We start from the raw sequence: 22,573 nt of genomic DNA on the forward strand, positions 1-22,573 counted from the left end.
CCTGCAGTACCTGATCCTTCGGCAGCACATGTTCTCAGCATCAGAAATCTGACGGCGCCATCACCTTCTTCCCGGGAGAGACCCAGAGGTGTGGTTTCCCCGCATGGGCATATCATATGAGGTGGCAAATAGAGCTGTCACATAGATAGTTGAGAGACTGCCATGTGGTAGGCACCATACTACAAAATTTTGACAGCCTTTTGCACATCCTAAAATAAGTGCATAAAGTCTTTTCTAGTTTTCCATCCTAGAAGCTCTATACCATAAATAAATTAATTAAACTGCAACTTCCCAAACCACATGTCCCTCCAGACTCTCTCAATGTGCCTGGACACCCATCTATTGCTTCTAGCATTCAGACACTGTGAGAACCTCTAGATGATCTGACTTGACAACCCAGACCACGCAAGTTTTCACTACAAATGCAATCATTGAAAGGCCAAGATCTTCCTATACACTGTCAAACTTAAAAACCTCTCTGCAGTGCATCTCATGATTTGTGGTATGTAACTCTTGTATCCCATAATGAACTCTTCAGGAATATTTTTTTAAATATTTCCAACCACCTCTATATCAATGTAAGTTAATGAAACACTGGCCACCAGATACTTTCCAAAAGGAGGCACCCTGTTTAACCAGGAAATCCTTTCCACAAAAGGCATCACACCATCATGTTCCATTCTAACACAAGACCCTACACTACATCTGACCCTCATGAAAATCTGATATCAGGTCATCATCCATTTCACATTCTTTTAATTGCCAGCTCTCTGAATGATACGCATAGTGACCACTGCCCAGAGTCACTAAAGTTACTAATCTTGATCAGCTATCTTTGTCCCCGTTAGGGGGACTATGGGATCTTGGTTGGATTTTTGAGGTGAAAGCTATGAAGCTTGCAACAGGCAAAGTTGAATATGGTTAGTGTCTTTTATTAGTGGTAATGTTGGGATTAGTTAGTGATTAGATTGTGATTTAGGTTAAATTTATATGTTTCAAAGCTCTGATGGGCCCTTATTAAATGTATGACATGGGTATACTAAATGTATGCATAGGGGCACCCCCTTGCATTAGTTGCGTCTCTGTTCTCACCCCTCTCCTCTTCCACCCTCATTTCCTTCACTCTCCTCTTCTAGATTGGGGATGAAAATCTTCAGCTGCCATGGCATTGGATGTATTCAAAGGGGTGATAGGATGTGAGTCCCTTACCGGAATCATATTTGTCTTGTTTGTGAGGCCTCTCATTTTGAAAAGTCACCCTCCTGCCAAGCCTTATCACATTTACAAAAGGAATTTAATCCAGAAATGCTTATTAACTTCTGTCAACATGTGAGTTGGGCCCGAAGACTTACCCCCTGCCTTATCAGAGAATGCATAAAGTAGTTTACCACATATGAAGGGTCCATCAATAACAACAAACTTCTCCTTGGATATCATCATATGCATGTGAGAAGTCAAAATTTGAGCAGCGTCCTGCACTTTTTGTGACACAGCTACCAGAAAACATGTCTCTTCCCAAATGTTTTGCTGCAACTCGGGTTTATTCTGAATAGTGTATCATGTGTCAAATAAGATAATGGGACTTGTATGGTGAGTGAGGGAGGGAGAGAAAAAGGAAGTTATTCAACATGTATGAAAATGTATGCACCGTTTTAATTTGCATCAGTCACTATAGAAATTACAAATTACCTCCCTTGTAGGATAGGCTTTATAGTGGGATGTGCACATGTAAAATCCATGTCTATCATTGTTGCATGCATATTTAGGAAAATTAAATTTATATGAAACACTTCTTGAACGGTTCGTCCCCAGCGAAATAAAACAGGTCTCTACCTAAAACATTTTGGGTGACTCTATTTTGTGACCTCTTATAGAGGCATAGCAAATCAAGACCCTGTAGGTCGTAGCAGGTTGCATAACTATTTGGAAGAGAACTCTATCAATCCAATCTCTTAATTCATCGTCTTGGGTGCATTCAAAGAAGAGCAAGCTGTTGGAGCACCCTTCTCCATGCAACTAGATTGTCCCTGGAGGGGTAATGTTTTCATATGTCGAGATTTTATCTATCACCCAACACTGAGGATAGTAGTTATCATTGATTTTACATGATGCGGAGGGAAAGGGATGATCATACACTTATTGGGTACATGTTCCATCATAATGCTTTCACTCAGTATTAGGCTCGAGTAAATCGATATTACATGCTCCATGTGGATTGAAAGCAGCATTGTCTAAGTTGGGGAGATCTAAATCCCCGGGTTGGGATGACCTTACAGTTGAGTTTTTGGTTGAATTTTGGGATCAGTTGAGCCCTATTTTGTTGCATATGATTAACGATGTTGGCTCTATGGCATAATGCCTTCATTGTGGAAAAGGGACTGCTGCGTTTAATTCCCAATAAGCCCCTATGCCAATATTTATCAATTGGGGGACAATTACACTAATGCTTGTGGTGTATAAGCTGATTTCTAAAATGCTAGTCTTGTCGCATATTGCATTTCTTGTGTATGGGCTTGCACCTTGCATAGTATGGTTTTGTGCCCCGGAAGCGGATCATGGATAATATTGCAAATGCTTACATTGGCATTGAATATGCCAAATATATCCATTAGGATGCTTTAATAATGCAGGTCCAATTGAAAAGGCATTTGACATTGTCAGATGGGATTTTATTGCAGAGGTTATGTGGTGGTTGGGCTTTGGACCCAAGATGCAAAATGTGGTTTATTGGCTTCATGAGAATATGGCCTGTCATCTCTTATCTAATGCCCTCTCTTCTTCTTGGACCTTGGGCCACTCTGTTCATCAAGGCTGTAGTGCCTTCTACTCATCCATTGTTGATGCATATGGATGCCTTGGTTTCACATCAATGTTTACATGGCATAGATTTTCCTAGATGCACACCTTTAATAAGCCAAGCTTATGCAGATGATTCATTTTCTTCCTATGAAACATGGAAACAAATGTCAAACATTTTATGCAGGTGCTTGATTTGTTTGGTCTTGCAGCTGGGTTGAAAATGCATCTCACTAAATCCAAACTTTTGCCTTTGAGTGAGTGTGATTGGCATCCATTTTGTAGCTTGGCCTCTTGCTCCCTCTTGATCAAGTGTTGCGTCATTTGGGTTATCCTATGGGATGGCATATATATTTGCCACAAGAAAGACTTTGGGTGCTACAAAAGCTTTTTCATAAGATGGATTATTGGAAATTATCTACTTGGCCACTGCATGTTTGCCTTCGGATTGTGCAATCCATTCTCATGGCATACGTGTAGTTTCACTTGGCACTTATTCCTTGGTCTTCTCTCGACATTCATAAATTTGTCACCAAGGTTATGGAATGTCTGTGGCGCACTAGACATGGTCTTAAGGCACTCCGGCATCTCAAATATAATTATGTTTGTTCGCCCAAGATGCATGGGGGTCTACACACACATGCTAGCTTGTAAGGCCATGCTCTTGATCTCTTTTTTAGAGAAACATCATCCATGGGCTATTACGCTTTCCTGTATGGTTAGCTCTTTTGTACAGATGCTTTTGTTTGGTCATCGGATTCCCACTATTTCTGATGGTTTTTTTTTGCCATGTGCGTGGTCGTATTCTTGGTTGTCCCTTTTCTACTCGCTTCATCTATGATTGGTAGCAGCTTTTGGCTCATTGGCATTGGTTGGTCCATCCTCCAGATCCAAGGAACACCCATACCCTCCGTCTGCAGAGCATCTAGGTCGAATGCTTGTTGCAGCGGATGTGGGAAGTTGGCATTGCGGGGATGCTCTATCCAGAATGTGCTTTAGGCAACTAAGGGTTTCTTTGAAGTAATTAGGAGAGATGAGCAACATAAGCAACTGCTTCTATAGCATTCTCGTCTCTATAAAGGGCGCCAAGATTTTCTTCAATGATGATCTCACACTCAAGTAATCATTTGAGAGAGGGAAGATAGAGAAGAAAGGAAAGAAGGGGAAATAGGCAGCACATGACGGTGTTTGACTCATGAGATGAGAGCACAAAACAAGTCGAAGATGGCAGCGTAGATTTGTAATGGCAATCTCTGGTTTGACCTAGGGGGTCTCTTAGAGACCTACATCAATACAGATGTGATTTTCTACACTAAGACACATGAGAGCTTAGAGCGGGGGCTGCCGACAGTGACAAGATACACTTGGGAGTCATTCTAATAGAGAGAGATGAGGAGAGATGGCGTGATACGGGCCCTGAAGGAGTAGTTCTCTTCAGATCACATTTGAGCCGCTTATATTACAGAGAGGTTGGAGAGACCTCTGGAGGCCCCAGAGGTGTTTGGCAAAGAGAGAGAGACTTGACATTTAACCTTAGAAGACCAAGGCCAGTTTTCACGATGATGTCAGGAAATGACTCACACGAGAACAGGGAGTTTTGTTCTGACTAGAGAGGCCGTGCGTTCCGGCGCACTTTCAAGATCCGCCGACGAAGGACTAACTTTCCGACACCCTATTTAGACCAAGTGCCATGTATGCAGCATCTTTTCGGGGGGGTGATCTCTCAGCAACAGGCTGGAGGAGATTTGAGCGACTACAGGTGATTATGGGATCCAGGATGATTCAAAGTAAGCCATCAGTCTCCCATCGGATAGTACAGGAAGAATTTTCAGGTGAGGAATCGTTGCCAGTCTTCTCCTTTGAAAGCTTCTAGTTGGGAGATTCACTTCTTTGAAAGCAGCTCATGCGGCATCAGCTCGCAGCTATGCACCTATCAGCTCAAAGGTGGCTGGTGTCCAGGTTTTTAGATGGATTTTCTTATATGGTTGCTTCAACAAACAATGTACTCATTTATTGCTAGCTTGCTTCCAGCAAGGAATGAGGATCTGCCTAAAAGTATTCATGGGAAGCCCACGAGAGATGACGAAATTGATTGCTAGGCAATCTTTTTATCCATAAATCTGGACCTTTGAGACTACAGTGGGGTCCAACAGCCACATGTTTACTAGGCAAGTGAAGATACAGTCTAAGAGGTGATCTTGCATGACATATTGAGATACCATCGCTGTATCTCAGAGATGCTCGCATCCGTTCAAACTGATTTTATTATTACGTGGTTTCTATGATCATTATCAAGGTGCTTCATGAGCATCACAAGATGGATGAGAGATTTGCTGACAACCTTCTTCATGGCTTTCTTTTCACCAGCTGGCATATTTGGCATGATTTGCATTACTCTCCCTCTAGCTGGATTTTTCTAACACGGTATTTTTCTTTTTCATTTCCCTATGTTAATGGTTTTTCAAATTATAAGGATGCCGTCCGGAAGTTTTAATATCTGGTTAGAACTGCTGTCCTGAACCTCTATTCTTTCCCTGTATAAGGAAATCTGAATGGAATTCTTTTTTTTTAAATGGCCATTATTGATGCTTTTACATAGTCTATTATAGGATGCTTCTTCTTTTGGATGTTTACCAAATACCAACTCAAGATTTGGGGTAGAAACATGATCCCCGCATACTTGCGAAAAAGCGGAAATTAGAGCAAAATCATCCTTTTTTTTTGCAATGCCAGAGAATAGCATAAAGGCTACTGCATTGACAAGACAGATAACTCGATGATATAAGGGACTTCGATTTCAAGCACAGATTGATCACATAAACAAATTAATTTTAACTTGTAATTAATCATAGCACTAGGGAGGGGATATTTCAATTGTTTGTGTATCCTCATAGCATACTTGCTTTCTGGATTTTGCTTATAGATTGGTCAAGAGGGCCCTATGGTCCATATTGGTGCTGCAGTTGCTTCCACTTTAACGTGGATGCATTGCAAACTTTCTTCGCCCAAGGAACAAAAGAAATCTGATTCACGGGTCTGCTTTAGCAAACTTAACCTGAGCACACTACCTCTTGTAAGAACCTGAACCAGTATGCTCATGACACCAGGGATTTCCATGCTTAAGAAGCTATTTGGCATAATAACCATTCCAGAGAAGTTTCTCATAAATATGGTGAATATCCTTTCCAGGATATCTATAATGACAAAGATCGCCGGGAGTTCATTTCTGCTGGTGCAGCTGCAGGGTAGTTTGACAAGTTGCTTTTTCACAAATACAAAAAATCTTTTCTTTTGGAATCTTTAAGTTTCATTATCCTTTAAGACGGAATTGTTACCATTAAAACACTTTATTTTACATCTTCACAGTTTGGCAGCAGCTTTCGGAGCTCCTGTTGGCGGTGTACTTTATTCATTAGAAGAGGCATCAAGCTTTTGGTCCAGAAAGGTGGAGGACCAAAGTCCATGTGATATATTTCTATAATCACTTTCTTATCAAGTTCATGTAACTTAAACACCATGGCATGTTGTACTTTTAGGTCATGTGGCGGTCTTTAGTATGTACCACAGTTGCTACAATGGTGCTGTCATGCCTACATGAGAAGTATGTTCAGTTGTGTGTGTCATTTTGGGATAAATCGAGTCAGCTGTATGAACAGGATTAGAAATGTTTCGCTCCAATAGCCTGTTGTAAACTGAACATGGTCATTCATCGTGCAGAGCCTTTTCTTTCGCTCTCCCAGGCACTTTATCATTTCATGGACTTCAGGTGGATGTCTTACCATATTTTTTGAGAACCTATGTGTATGCAAATACAATAGAAGATAAACTTTGTTAATATGTTGTATGATAAATGTAATGCTGTTTTGGCAGCCCGAGTTTGTCCTTCATGACTTGCCACTATTTGTTGTCACAAGTATCGGTGCTGGCATCCTGGGTGCTTTAGTGAATATTTCTCACGGATGGTTGGTTCATGTAAGACCAGTAAATTCTCATCGCCTTGCAAGGTTAGAAAGGGAAGACTGTGTGGAACACCATAGATGTTAACCTGTCTCTAACATTGCATAGGTGATTACAAATGAAAGTTCTTCCCATGACTTAAAAAAGCCTTTATGCAGGATTTTCGAGGCATGCTTCATCACATTATTTTCTGTAGCTGTACTCTTTGTTCTGCCACTGTTTTTTGGACAGTGTCTAGAAGTACCAGATGAGTGAGTTGACTATTATCATCCTAATGAATAACTGTCAAAGATCAATTTGTTGCTCCTTATAAATCAACACCTGATAATGATAAGATTTATCTATAAGAAATGCACAAAATACTTTCCTGCAAGTCTGTAATCTTATGATGTGTGTGTGTGCTATTGTAAACAGTTATTCTGACACAGAATTCTGGTTTACCTACAATTGTCAACAAGACTTCACAGAACAAATATACAATGATTTAGCCACGCTATTCTTCTCTGTTCCACATGAGGTATGTTTGCATATGGTTTTCCACCTATCTTAGTGATTACCTATTTGGACTTAGGAAAACTCTGTGTGTTTCAATTTATCTGATCTCTCTTTTGTATGATTGGTCATTAGGGTGTAGCATGTTATGTCATTAGGCAATTGCTTTGTCTTCGTGTATTCTAATTGTGGAGAATTGTATTGGTTATTTTCCATCCCCTTTACCCTGTGCCTCTGCTAAAAAGCTATTAAGACAGAATGCTGAGGCATGCTTCACTACTTTTGCATCTGTCAGATATGCTGTATGATATAAGAAAAATAGATGTATAATCATTGCAAACTATTTTAGTGATTTGTAACTTATATTATTTGTGAGAAAATAAGAACCACAGCACACTACCAAATATCATCTCAATGGGAAGTATGCGAATCTGATATTTTCTGTGCATGGGACTAAACTGGGCAGACAATCAAGCATCTCCTACAGCTGGGAAGCTCTTCCACTAATCACTTCACTGTGAGCAGCCTGGCAATTCATACCGGTTCCTTTTTTATTCTTTTCATTCTTTCTTATGGTGTTGCTACTCCTGGTGGTATCTTTATGCCTTCAATGATGGTTAGTTGCTCTGATCCTTTATTCTGATCTCAACCATGAACTTTTTCATCCTTTTCATCAATAATTTGTTGACGCTTATGACTTAGGTAGGGGCATCATTTGGAGCACTTGTGGGAACCATATTCAAAAATGTTTTTCCAAGGTAAAATTTTGCTTGGACAATGTTTGATCATTTAAAAAGATTCAGATATACAGAGTCATGACTGTAGCGAGGACAATAATACTAATTGGCATGTAACAAAGCTTTGATTTTTGACTAGTATTAGATATTTTCACTGTCGAGGACACTGTAGTTTGTCTTTAGTCTGCCAGTCTAAATTTTCCCATAATTGCGTTCGGCAGTGGAAATATTCAGCCTGGGCTTCATGCTCTTGTAGGGGCGACCTCTATGCTGGGCGGACTTTTTCGCTCCACGATATCATTGGTGAGCTCCAGAAACTTCCAGAGATACCGCCAGAATAACCCTCGGTTTTGGTTATTAATCTCAAAGCTTCTCTTAGGATCTCCTTCTCATGTACATATTAAAGCATTCATTGCTCTTGCTGTTGGTTGGAATACTTATGTACAGGTTGTTATTGTGGTGGAAGGAACGGGTGGCATTGACTTTCTACTTCCAATCATATTGGCTGTTGTGGTCTCAAATTGGGTATCCCACCACATTCACCAAGCTGGTGCTTATGAAGCAGATTTGGAAACCTCCGGTACTCCAACACAAGTCCAACTTACTTCATCTTTCTCACATTGCAAAGGGGGAGGGATTAAGCTATGCATCTTTGTGGTTGCAGGCAACATACAATTCTTGCAGAGTGAGCCCCCTCATGAGCTTCTTTCATCAACTGCAGCAGATATCATGGCCCCAGATGTCATTGGATTTGATGAGGTAAATCTGCTGGACTTGCAGCTAACCTCAAATGTCAAAAATCCTACATTTAAGTTCATAAAATGTTTCAATTGTTTGCCTTCTTCAGATTGTTCCGGTGGTGAAAGTTGTAAAGGTCCTGCAAAGCGCACAGCACAATGGTTTCCCAGTCTTTAAGTGCACGAATGATGAAGAGCAAAGAGGAAAGCTGGTTGGTCTGATTTTAAGGCATCAGCTCCTTACCCTGTTGGAGGAGCGAGCCTTCATTGAAGTAAATAACAATTTGAAAGAGCAGTACGGGTTGATGAGGCACCCTCGCTCAGGGAGAAAGGCGTTACAGGAGCTGCAAGTTCTTGAGCATGCAATGCGGGTCTATCATCACTGCCACAATCCTCATCGTCGAGGCTTATCATCAATGCCAGCAGCAGTGGATGCACTGGGAATAGACGATGTGGAAGCATCTGAATCGTGTGGCGCAACTTTGGAAGGACCAAATGTAGCTGAGAAGGTGTTTGCTCTTGATCTGCGTCCTTTCATGAACCGGGCTCCATTAATTGTAAGTACAACATGCAATCCGTTTGACAACTATTTTTTAAAGTTGAGTCTTGCCTTGATTGGCATGACAAAAACTTCCAGAGACACACTAGGGTACTATAAAATGAATGGTGATATTACAGCTCTTGAAGGCTCATTTTCCGTCTATTGTGAAGGTTTTCACAGACATTTCACAAATGGTGACATTGCTATCACTGAAGCTGACAGGAGTGGAGTGGAGTGGAGGGTACCGAAGGTAGTGAGGGTAGCGAGTACCTATTTTCTCAAGGAATTGACTGCCCACTTTATGAAGGAATTGAGAGAATTGAGGTGGTAACCACCCATCTTTTCATGGCATGGATGCAAAACTAGAGACCCTTGGGTTGGACTTAGGAAAGGTTAGAGTCTCCAAGTGTTACTGTTTTCACTACAGATCCCAACAATGACACCACCATAGTTAGACACACATAATATTCACTCTGAATTTTCAATTTTCATCGGAATTAGTTAGAGTAAGTTGCCTTGGCTTGTGAGTTGACATGTTGTGCACCCTAGGAATTATTGACGCTTAATGAAAGGATATTTAAAAGAGGGCTATAGGATGTGTAGCTTTTCTTTTTTCATGAAAAAGACTTAATATTAAGTATGAAAAAACCCGCGTGAACAAGCTCAAAGCGGAAATACATCATGCTGTGCATGAGGAAACCCCCCTGAAATACGGAACAAAAAACTCAGAATGAGCTGGAAAGAAACCACCACCTCAACCCTCCTATAGTCTCTAAGAAAAAGGGGAACCCTTCCATTCTTTAAGGAATATAATCCTCTTGGATGAGGCTACCTGGGAAGAACCCTGCATGCTCGCACAACTGGCCATCAATGTGTGAACGGTGTCAGCCCAAATACTAGCCAAGGTGTGCGAGGGATGAACCTGAGATCCGTCTAAGGCCTCTATGCATCTAGCCCTCCAAATATGCCAAGCAATGATGCTAGCCAGTATCTCCCAAGCAGTATCCCCATCAGCATGTACTGGTCTATAGCGGGAGATAGGCACATCCTCAAGAGAGCGAGTCTCGACTAGGTGACGCCAAATCGATATGGCCCAAGAAGCATCCTACCACTAATAGAAGATTCGACGCCCTGATAGTAGGGAGAGCCAAGCCACTGATCCCCACGTCATGAAGAAATGAGGAGGAGTGAAAGTATAGAGGACCCTGGCAATTCCCATCCAAATGGCTCTCGCATGCCTGCAGTCCCATAGACAATGATGAATTGACTCATCATCAGCAGACGAGCACCTAGGACAAGTGGGGTCTGCCCCAAATCTAGACCTCCACCTGTTCACTGCAATCCCTCCATGAATGGAAAGCCTAAAAAATAGAGTGACCTTTCTATTTCTTTGGGATCTCCAAAGCCTCCGCTAAAAAACCCTCTGCAAATCACAGAAACCTGATAACTCTCCCAATGAGGGGCCTTGGAAGATCTCCAACCTCTACAATTGATCTAAAACCTCCTAGCATTACTGACCGTGTAAGCAAAAAAAGGAAGCCTCTTCTCTTGGCTCTCTGCAACAATCCATTCCCACTCTCCTAGGTCCCACTGAAGAAACTTTATCGATACTCCTCCAAAGAGTCACAACCTCCAAGAACCCAAAAGAGACAGATGTGGGCTCGGATCAATATGCCATGCAGAGTCCTTGTCTTGATCCAAAAAGCCTATGATCCTGACAGGCTGAAAAGGCAAGCCCAAAATAATATGCTTTGAAGAAATAACTAGCCTGCCACGTGCATGTACATCAAAAAACAAGGCATCCTCATGTGCTCCCAAAAAAGCTATAACCTGGAGAGGAATGCCTGTCCTCGAGAAAGCCCCCATCCATATGGAGCAAACAACGGGCCTATCATCTGTATCCACCCAGTCAAGGGGAACGGCTACATCAATATGAAGTATCCTCCCTGCACATCCTTTGAGGTGACTAACCGTTTGCTGTTGGCGAGCTTCTGGAAGCCTCTTGGAAGCTTTCCAAGAACCTACGGAGGTGGCAAGGCCTCGCTCCCACCTAGACCATTGCATATAGTGAGACATACCAAGCTGCCTACCATGCTCATCAAGTATACTGTCATTCCACATAATTGGTTGCTTGTCAATCTCTTCGATAGAGGAGGGAGGAACTCTCCGAAGGGTACTTCTAAAGCTGGCCCAAGCCTTTAGGATTGCAACCATAAGCGAGGAGGATGGAGACCTGAGGCAGGCTGAGGTGAAGATCCATCTGGTACTGTCCATCCAATCTCCCCCTAAGGAGGGGCGGCAAGCCTGAATACCGTGAATGAAGAAGTTTTTCCAAGGCTCATCCCCAGGCATAAGTCCTCTAACCACAAACTTGCAAATCAAGGCCTTGCGTTGCAAGTCTGGATCTATGATGTTTAGACCCCCCTTCTTGTGTGGAAAGGATCAAGGTGTCCCAAGCTACTCTGGCAATAGTGTCTGCAGTGCCATCTAGCCCGCTCCATAAAAAATTCATGATAGGCCTTATGAGCTGAGTGATACAATCTTTGGAACTGCACCAACATGAGCACACATAAAAAATTCATGATAGGCCTTATGAGCTGAGTGATACAATCTCTGGAACTGCACCAACAGGAGCACACATACTAGGCTGTGGCCAGCAAAACCTGGTTCACAACCACCACTTTGGATGCAAAGTCCAGTCTAGCTGAACTCTAGAAAAGGAGTTTCCTCCTAATGCTCTCCAACACATGAGCAAACTGCTGCAAAGAAGAGATGCCCAAAGCGACCTGGCATCCTAGGTATCTGATTGACACACCCCTCTGAATCCAAGTGAAATCCAAATCAGCCCCCCAATCTGGAGTGTCATCATCACAAATCCAAAAGCCACTAGACTTGTTCCAATTGATGTGAGCACTTGCTGCAGTACAAAACAAATCCAAAGCTGTCTTGAAGGAAGTGAGAGTCTGAGGAGAGGCCTCCAATAAGAGAGCAGTGTCATCTGCTAAACCTTAATCCACGAGGTCCTCTTCCTGTATGTGCGGAAGTCTGAGACCAAAATGTCAGCTCGAGACCTAAGAAAAATTCTCATAGCCTTAGCCACAAAGAGGAAAAGAAAAGGGGCAAGAGGGCATCCCTGACGGACCGATCTGGAAATCTGAAACTTGTCTCCCCTAACCCCTCCTATCAGCACCTCACTGTGGGCTTGCCTGTACAAGGCTGAGCCCCTCTAATCCAAGCATCTGAAAATCCAAAGTGATTGAAGGGTGCCCTCCAAGAATTCCCAATCTGCCCTGTCATAGGATTTTTCAAAGTCCAGAGTAGAATTGCGAGCTTTTGACCGCTCTGTATGGCCCACTGAGAAGCTTTCCAAAAGGAGAATATATTATAAACAATGCTTCTGCCATGAACAAACCCTATCTGTGTATCATGAATAAGATCAGGGAGTAAGGGATGCAACCACAGGTAGATTGCTTTCGCCAGGATTTTATAAGAAGTGCCCAATAGAGTGATGGGTCTCCACTGCGATACTATTTTGGGATTAAATGTATGAGACTCTCCGTAAGTGAGCTACGCATCTCACCAGAGTCCCAAATGCCCTGTAGGGCTGAGGTGATATGATCCCCAATCATATGCCAAAAGGTTAAGAAAAAGGAGGGTGTAAGCCCACCATCTGAACCTGGGCATTTCCCCTTATGAAGGGCAAGAAGAGCACTCTTGAATTCTAGGTTGGTAAAAGGTTCATCAAGAGAGAGTCTCATATCTGGACTCACCAACCTAGGGATACACTACCAAATGACCTGTCTGGCATCATCTACAACCACACTACCAGGATCTGTTGAAAGAAGAGAGGCATAAAAATATGTAGCTATGCGCATGACGGCATTTGGATCTGACTGCAAAACTCTGTCTGAGTCAATAAGCTGAGAGACACTCTCTCTACTATGTCTGCGGCCATGAGTAGAGAAGAACTACTTATTGATCCTACCTCCCATCTGTATAAGAAGGACTCTTGTGCATGAAAGGCAAACTCTGCTCTCTCTAATCCAACAAAATTTGCTGATGAGCCCTTGTTGCAGCAAGGCGCTCTTGAATCCAAGCATCAAGTGGCCTCTTCTACTCATCCCTTTGCAAAGCTGCTAATTGCTGGCGCACACCAATCTCTCGCCTAAGAATCTCACGTCTCCTGTTGCTAGCAACTAGATGATAAAAGTCGCTAATATCAGAGAGGGTTGTTGCCAAAAGTGAAGGGGAGGGCACTCCATCCTGCACATGAGAAACCTAGATCTGCAAAGCTGCCTTTGAGAGGTCCTCCTTTGCATAAAGGGTATGAGGAATCCTAGTGCTGGTAGAACATCCTCTCAAATGCGGCTCGAAAACCATCAGAACTACCGGAAAGTGATCCGAAATGGAAACCTCAGGAGCAATGCAAATTGATCCTCCTCTATCCAAGGCCCAATCATCAACATAAAATCGATCAATCCGTGCATGGATAGGCATCCGCGGCCTCTTGTTCGACCAAGAAAACAGGAGTGACTGAGTGTGAAAAGCATCGTCAAGCCAAACATCTCTGCCATTGAAACTGAAGAGGAAAGCATCCCACACTACCCTCTCCAAAGAATGGATGCCGCCCACTCTGCCCCCTTTTTTATCCGAGGGTAACTCTACCATGTTGCAATCCCCTCTAACCCATGAATCTGCAATGGGGCCCCAGGAGATCAACTCCTTCCAAAATAAAGCACGATCCCCTCTGTAATTGGGGGCGTAAAGGTTGAGGAGTCCAACCTTGCGACCCCCAATCAAAATAAGAACCCATTGGGCTCTGGAGCGTCAGATCACACCATGTCCAACAACCAAGGGGAGAAAAGAATCCAAAACCGAAATACAAGTACCTCCCCTAGTACCAAAAGCAGGTAATAAAAAGTGTGACCTGAAAGTAGCTTGCCTGACTTTGTACAATCACTAGCATGCAGTTTCTCCAAGAGTAAAACATCAATAGAACCCCTAGTAATACTTGGATGGAGCTGATTCCATATCAGTTGTCTGCGGCGTGCCAGCAGCGATGAGGGATGCCACCAAGGCCCTGTATGTTCCAGCTAACAATCCTCATCGGTAGGAGGATGTAGAAAGGAACATCTTACCTGACCTAGTGGCGAAAAAAAACCCCTCAACAGGGGAAGACCTCCCGCTCAAAGAGCGAGGGATGGAACCAAGTGGCGGAAAATCAAGAGGAGAAAACACCCTGCCACCTGAAGAAGAAGACGCCATGTCAACAAGAATCCCAATCAATGCCTTACCAAGAGTAGAGGGCACAAAGTCCTTCTCATCGAAATCTGCCAGAGCTGAAAAGGAGTTTCTGTGAATCAGGCCCGACACAGGGGTGCGGAGAATCCCCTAAGAGGGAAGCGGATCAACGGGTACCCAACCCCCCTTTCCTCCAACCAAGAGGGGAGCTGAAGACTGCTCCCGAGAACCCTCTGTGTCTGAAAAGCTGTGGAGGCCTGTTACACACAACAACTATTCCTACTGCAGATCACGGGAGCAGCACCTATTCTTTCCTCCCAACCAACCTTGCTGAAGCCCTCGAGCTGATAGAGAATTTCCCAATAAAAAAAACATACGTGAATCACATATTCTCTTCTCTCTCTAGCTTCAACAAGCCCCATCTCCCTAAATGGATCTAGATGCCACATGTCATCATCACAGGGCCTTCCTAATGCAACATTTCACCCCTCTCTTGGGATGCATTAAAATCCTTTGCCCCTAGGCACATTCCTTGCATTAGGCCCTTAGCCATAGATCCACCTAGTCTGGTGCTATCAACCCTCACCTAGGACCTTGACATTAATTCCCTCCCGATCATTTACATGAAGCGCAAACAAATAATTACAAACATAGATCCTTTAAGGAAAATGTCGACTGATTCTTCCGAGGTCATGCTACCTCGGCTAGAGCGTAACATTCCTTCCCTCTTTAGACATCAGCGTCCTCGATGATAAAATCTGGGAACACTCTCCGCAACTGGTATACGGATTCCCAGGTAGCTTCGGATAGAGGCTGACCATGCCATGCAACCAACACCGTGGGTATCTTCCGATTTCGTATTTGCATTGTTCCTCGGTCCAGGATTCTTGTTGGTTTGCGCCTCGCATTATCCTCTATCTCCTGAAACCAAACCACACCTTCGATCAGTGAGTCACCTGTATGTAAAAATTTCTTTAAGCACGAAACATGAAAAACCGAGTGCACCTTACACCCCTGTGGCAATTCTAATTTATAGGCTACCTTGCTTATTCTCTTTAGAATTAACCACGGCCCACAGTATCGAGGTGATAACTTAGCACACTCTCCTGAAGTCAACGACTTCGAGTGCGAAGGAACTCTGAGAAAAACTTTTTCTTCTTCCTTAAATACTCTTATAGACCGGTTTTCGTCTGCATACACCTTGGCTCTATCCATAGCTTGGCGGATATTAGCTCTCGCAAGTGCTAGCATCTCCCGCATCTGAACCACAAAGTTCGCGGCACTAGGCACTTTCTGAGGTACTCCAACTATAGTTGGATTTGCTGGTCTATAACCATAGTTCAGCTCAAACGGACTGAACCCTGTAGAGGAATGTTTTCTATCATTGTAGGCAAACTCCAACAATGGCAACCACTTGTCCCATGTATGTTGCTTCAATGACACATATGCTCTCAGCATATCCTCTAAAGTTTGGTTGACTCTCTCCGTCTGACCATCCGTCTCAGGATGATCCCCACTACTCATTCCCAACTCAGTCCTTAGTGTCTCAAATACCGCTTTCCAAAAATGACTGGTAAATCTGACATCTTTGTCTGACACTATGGATCTAGGCAATCCATGCAGACGAAATATATGTCTAATAAACAAATCCGCCACTTGCGGGGCACTAACAGACTCTCTAGTCAGAATGAAGTGAGCCATCTTGGTTAGACGATCAACCACCACAAGGATAGAATCATACCCTCCTTGTGTCGTAGGCAGCCCTACAATAAAGTCCATGGAAATGCTCTCCCACTTACTCAGTGGTATTTCCAAGGGCTGTAAAAGTCCGGGTGGCTTCACCCGCTCGGCCTTACTTACCTGACACGAGAAACACCGTGTCACATATTCATGAATATGCTTTTTCATCTTTGGCCAAAAGAAATCTCGCTTCACGAGATCATATGTCTTCTCGACTCCTGGATGTCCCGCACACGGGCTATCATGGCACTGTCGAATGACTCTCTGCCTGAGATCATTCTGACTAGGTACTATAACCTTGCCATTTCTTTTCAGCATACCATCCCTTATGGTATATCTCGCATAAGTTTGGCCTGACATCCAGAAAAGGCCAAACTTATGGTATATCTCGCATAAGTTTCCATACTTTCTGGATGTCAGGTCAAACTTTTCTGGATGTCAGGTCAAACTTATGGTATATCTCGCATAAGTTTCCCCGGGTTTTAACACATGAGCCTTAGGCCATAAGCTTTGGACAAACTCGTCCACCTTTTGAGTTTCTCTGATCTCGGTCATTAGAGCACTCTCTAATACCGTGAAACTCAGGTTGTGCATAATGCGAGACAACGCATCAGCAACCTTGTTATCTTTTCCTCTTCGGTACCGAATCGTTAAATTAAACTCCTGCATGAGCTCTGCCCACCTAGCTTGGCGGCCCCTCAAGTCAGGCTGTTTACAAAAATGTTTCAGAGTATCATGATCCACATCCACATAAAACTCTGAACCATACAAATAATGCCTCCATGTTTTCAAAGCATGGATAACATCATACAACTCCAATTCATGAGTTGGCCAATTCCTCTGAGAGGGAGAAAGCTTCTTGCTTTCAAAGGCTACTGGCCTTCCCTCTTGAAGGAGAACTGCTCCTACCGCAATGCCACTTGCATCGGTTTCCAGGAACAACGGTTTCTGGGGATCAACTATTTTTAACACCGGTCCTATGACCACAGCTTGTTTTATGGTATTAAAACTTTCTTGTTGATTCTGTCCCCATATAAAAGGTACTTTATCTGAGGTCAGATCAGTCAATGGCGACACTATTTCGGAATATTCTTTGATATGCCTTCTATAAAATTGGACAAATCCCAAGAATGATCGCAACGCGATCAGACTCTGAGGGATTGGCCAAGTTAGTATCGCAGCCACTTTCTTTGGATCCATTTCTACCCCCTCTGGAGTAATTATGAATCCTAAATATTCAAGCCTAATCATACACAGTATAGTTTTCTTTTTATTTACATAAAGACTGGCTTTCCTCAAAGTATTGAACACTATTCTTAAGTGTTCACGATGCTCAGTAATACTTACACTGAATATCAGGATATCGTCAATAAAATGTACTACGAACTTTCTGATATACGGACGTAGTAAATCGTTCATAAGCATGACAAATGTCGCTGGAGCATTGGTAAGTCCGAAGGACATTACCAAAAACTCATAATGACCAAACCTGCTTCTGAAAGCGGTTTTATGCACATCCTCGGCTCTAATCCGGATCTGATGGTAGCCACACTTAAGATCTATCTTGCTGAAAATCACGGCTCCATGTAATGCATCTAGCAAATCATCAATCTGAGCCATCGGATACCTGTGCTTACCAGTGATATTATTCAATGCTCTGTAATCTATACAGAGGCGAAACGTATCATCCTTTTTCTTCTTTGATATCACTGGTGAAGCAAAAGGTGAGAAACTTGGTTGAATCTGCCCCAACTTGAGGTATTCTTCCAGTTGTCTACGCACCTCCGCCTCTTCAGTAAAACTCTTTCTATAGGGAGGTCTATTTACAGGTTCTGCCCCCAGAATCAGTTCAATCTTATGCTGAACATTCCGCTTTGGAGGTAACCCATAAGGTAGTTCATCCCTAAAACATTCAGAGAACTCCTCTGTTATAAGATTAGCCAGCTTGGCCATCTCACCACTTTGCGCAACATTAGTGCTAGCCGAAGAATCATCAGCCGGCTCTAGTGATGCTATGCAAAGGAATAAAGACTCTTCTTGAGCTTTTCGGATTTCCATCACGGAAACCAACGGTCCCTGAGGTATATCTTTCTCACCTCGCAAGACATAAAGCACATCATTCATCTTGAATTGATATACGTGCTTTTTTCAATCAATGGCTGGATTCTTCCTAGAATGCCACGCCATACCCAGGGCTATATCCGCATCATTTCAAAATCAAGCTTCTCAGCATAGTCCTGAATCCGAAGCTCCAACTGGGTAACCCTTTGGTCCCATACTTCAGTTGAACTTCCATCTGCCATCCTGACTGTATACGCATAGTCAAATGGACTTGTCTTTAATTTCAACCTCTTCACGAGCTTGGAGTTAATCACATTGTGAGTTGACGCCGAGTCAAACAACACAATGACATCATGATTGGCCACTTGCCCTTTCATTTTAATTAACTCCGTATCATTAAAGGCTGTATACCCCGTTGTTGCGGGCTTAGATAGGATGTTATCAGGTGCACTCGTTACTAGCTTAGCAACAGACACACATAACAAACAAGGTACTAACCTCTGAGAAGATCCCGCGAGCTGAATCTGCATCTCTTCCGCTCTGGGACTTCCCTCCATCTCCACGTCGCATTTTGAGATCACCATCTCAGCCATCCGACGATCTTTGTTACGTGGACAATCCTTCCACTGATGAGGCTGAAGGCAACCAAAACATAAGCCTTCTCTCCTCGCTTTTTTCCTTTGTTCTGGGTTTAAGGGAGACTTAGACCAAGCCCGGGCTGCCATTGGGGTTACTTTCCTCTTCACTCCAATGGTGGTACTTGGTTTAGGAGTTTCAGCTGGTTTCGCCTGCTTGGCTTGACCACTCGGCTGAGAATCACTCCCTCTACTAATCCATTTCTTCTTAAACCCAGATTTCTTTGGATACCCATACTGGGTTCCGACTTGTGCAAACCCACTTGGCCTGCTGTCCTTGGCATCTTCATAGTTCAGGGCTATGGCTATTGCATCATCTAACGTGTTTACATACTTAGCCCGAACTTCCATTTTTATTCGATCATTCAATCCAAATATGAAATCTTTCACTTGGATTGATTGGGGCAGGGGTTCATCAACCTCCATTACACTCTCTCAAAACTTATCAGTGTATTTTGCCACCGATAAATTTCTCTGACAAAGGTTCCTATATTGATCCCAAGCTCGGGATGCTTCGTCAAGAGGTAAGAAGTGTTTCCTGAATTCTCTTTTAAACCCCTCCCAGGTAGTGGATGCTATACCATCTTTTTGTTGCTTAATCCACCACCTATCCGCTGCCTCACTAAACATGTGGGTGGTCTCGCGGATCTTCTTGATGTCATTTCTGATTTCACAAATGGCGAACGCCTCGTCCCATTTGTGTAACCAGGTCTCAATGACATCGGAACTACGGTCGTTCATCTGACCAGAATACTTTTCCGGCCTGTAATTGGCAATATCTGGCACTTTAGCCTTCCTAGGCTCGACCGTATGGACACTAGACTCCGGTTCCATTGGAGCCTTTCCCTTCTCTCGAGAAGGTCTGGCAGACATACTGTGTATCGCTCTCCTAAGTTCAGACTGCCCTGCATTGGCCTGTAACTGCTGCGCTAATAACTGTTGCAAGGCATCCTCAAGCAATGCAATCCTGCCAGATAAAGTGTGAGCTACTGGACGCGACACCTGCTGGGTCGGCCGGACTCTTGACTCACCAGGGTCCCTCCTGGAAGCCCCTTCTGCTTCTTCCATTCAGTTCAATGGGTATTTTGTTTTGTTTTTTTTTTAAAACACCGCTAGAAAACTGTATTTACAACTGACACAATTCAGGATACTTGCACTCTGACACAATTCCCTATACTAGGGAATTCCTGCAATCCCACATGCACACTGACTAGGCATTTGACACAAGCATATATCTCAAACAGCGCTTTTCCCTATCCTAGGGAAGCTCCTGCAAACTAACTCAGACTGTAGCACATAGGCATAATTTCAAGCATAATCTGTCCCTGCTACAGCATCAAAGCTTCATGCAGACTAATCACTTACGAGATCCTGTTTATGAAAGCAGAGCATCAACCGACAAAATCGAGAAGAAAAAAAAAAAAACACGAAACTGATGGAGGTCAAAGAGAGCTCCCTAGTCATCAACGATTTCGTCACAGCCTTCTTGGTTCCATGCAAATCCAGCCAATAGTCTCCTGCACTGTTCAAGCCCCTGCACTCCTGCGACCAGTCTGCAACCAAGAGCTTTGTTCGAGTGTCGCTCCAGTCACAGCTTACGAGTTTTACAGGCTCCCCATAACCTCCGTAATCCTGCGTTGCTCATCACCGAATCATCGAAGGCCTCCCTCATATCCTTTGCTTCCATCGTAGACTACGGGCAGCGCCAACCTTCCGTCGTAATCACAGCAGCGCCAATAGCCAACCTTCTGTCGTAGATCACGGCAGTGCCAACCTTCCGCTCCACACCTGCTATCCGTCGTCACGGGCAGCACCCTCCAAATTCATCGTCGTCTATCGCAAGTCAGCGTCAATCTCGTCCGTTTGTCCGTCCGTCACATGGAGGTCACAGGTAGCCGAATCGCTCCATGCTCCTTTCTTCCGTCACCCAGATCGTCTCTCTAATCCTTGCCTTGGGCTCTGATACCAAATGTTACACACAACAACTATTCCTACTGCAGATCACGGGAGCAGCACCTATTCTTTCCTCCTAGCCAACCTTGCTGAAGCCCTCGAGCTGACAGAGAATTTCCCAATCAGAAAAACATACATGAATCACATATTCTCTTCTCTCTCTAGCTTCAACAAGCCCCATCTCCCTAGATGAATCTAGATGCCACATGTCATCATCACAGGGCCTTCCTAATGCAACATTTCACCCCTCTCTTGGGATGCATTAAAATCCTTTGCCCCTAGGCACATTCCTTGCATTAGGCCCTTAGCCATAGATCCACCTAGTCTGGTGCTATCAACCCTCACCTAGGACCTTGACATTAATTCCCTCCCGATCATTTACATGAAGCGCAAACAAATAATTACAAACATTGATCCTTTAAGGGAAATGTCGACTGAATCTTCCAAGGTCATGCTACCTCGGCTAGAGCGTAACAAGGCCCCTCCAACTAGAGAATGTGCGATGATAGGGAGAGGGGCTACCATTAGGACAGGGAGAGGGGCAACCTTTGGGTCCGGGCGAGAGGCTGCAACCGGGGCTGCAAGTGTAGCTGAAGTGTCATGGACTGTGAGAGTTGCAACACTGGGAACAATCAAAAGGAGAGACTCCAAAGCTCCTAAGGAGGTGGAGTCGAGGATGGCGACCTCCTGAACTGTCGGGGATGAAGGCTACGTACAAACAGGGAGCCAATGAAGTGCTGCGAGTGCCGTTGGGGGATGTGAGGCACCAGAGGCAAGAGGCGGTGGTACTGAAGGGGCACTCTATGGAGAAGGAGCACTATGTCGTTGAGCAATACCACCACCCTGCCTAGGTTGGGGAGCAGGCGTAGGAACTGTCCCACTCCCTTGTCGAGGGCGAAGGGGAGTTGTTGTACCAGAAGGCTTTTTGGACCTTTTCTTCTTCATGGGGCAATCCCTGGTGAAATGCCCAAGGGTCCTACAGATCCTGCACTGGTCTAGTTTGCCTGTAACCTCCACTCTCTGCCGAAAGAAAGATCGATCCGGCACTCGAGCAAGATATGATCATCTGAAATGTTAGGGTCTTTCGTAAGGATCCTAACTCTAGGGACCCCATCAGACTTGGTTGCCTCTGCAGCTGTCAAGGGCAACCCAAGGAGGGGCGAGACCTCAATGACCATACCGAAGTGCTCCCCAATCACATGAAGAAGGCGATGGTAGACCTAGGGGAGCCCAGGAAAGATAAAGAGCCAAAGCGCCTCCTTATCCTCCTCCATAGGGTCAAATCCTAGAGAGAAGGCACCAAAGAAAATCTTCTTGTGTCCCAGGTAAAGAAAACGGGCCTGGAGAATGGCGCTCACAGCCTCTGGAGAATCAAATACAACCTAGAAAAAACCTCGTCCCCAAAGGCGAATATCTTTAAATTGAGGGGTGAGGTCTGGGGGAAGCGCCACAAGCATCCACTCTCTAGCTCGTGACTTGGAAGGGTGAGACCCATAGATGCACGCGATCAAAGTGATCGAGCATTCAAGCTCTACATCCTTCTTGAGCTGCTGCAACTTGTCTTTTGAAAATGTGATAGTTTAAACTGCTGGAGGTAGAGAAGGATTGGCTGAGGGAGGATCCATCGCCAATCAAGGTGAGAAGGCCGACTCGAACAGAAGAAAGCTCCATCCGTTCCAGAAA

General features: G+C 44.0%; 1 protein-coding gene across 1 annotated transcript in view; it reads left to right on the forward strand.

Moving 5' to 3' along the window:
* The window catches only part of LOC147895021 (uncharacterized), a 28,948-nt gene that overhangs the window by 5,093 nt on the left and 1,282 nt on the right, over window positions 1-22,573 (forward strand). The window contains exons 8-21 of the mRNA XM_087383396.1: window positions 5,720-5,869; window positions 5,986-6,041; window positions 6,163-6,241; window positions 6,333-6,397; window positions 6,514-6,562; window positions 6,667-6,800; window positions 6,912-7,004; window positions 7,168-7,270; window positions 7,712-7,861; window positions 7,948-8,003; window positions 8,204-8,285; window positions 8,430-8,562; window positions 8,647-8,741; window positions 8,830-9,276. Of these exons, the coding sequence (XP_087239522.1) occupies window positions 5,720-5,869; window positions 5,986-6,041; window positions 6,163-6,241; window positions 6,333-6,397; window positions 6,514-6,562; window positions 6,667-6,800; window positions 6,912-7,004; window positions 7,168-7,270; window positions 7,712-7,861; window positions 7,948-8,003; window positions 8,204-8,285; window positions 8,430-8,562; window positions 8,647-8,741; window positions 8,830-9,276 (1,692 nt within the window). The remainder of the gene's footprint in view (window positions 1-5,719; window positions 5,870-5,985; window positions 6,042-6,162; window positions 6,242-6,332; window positions 6,398-6,513; window positions 6,563-6,666; window positions 6,801-6,911; window positions 7,005-7,167; window positions 7,271-7,711; window positions 7,862-7,947; window positions 8,004-8,203; window positions 8,286-8,429; window positions 8,563-8,646; window positions 8,742-8,829; window positions 9,277-22,573) is intronic.

The sequence above is a fragment of the Dipteris shenzhenensis genome, chromosome 13 (genome assembly GCF_047967505.1).
Source record: "Dipteris shenzhenensis isolate YYH24624 ecotype China chromosome 13, Dip_SZ_1.0, whole genome shotgun sequence".
In the NCBI taxonomy this organism is placed as follows: Eukaryota; Viridiplantae; Streptophyta; class Polypodiopsida; order Gleicheniales; family Dipteridaceae; genus Dipteris; species Dipteris shenzhenensis.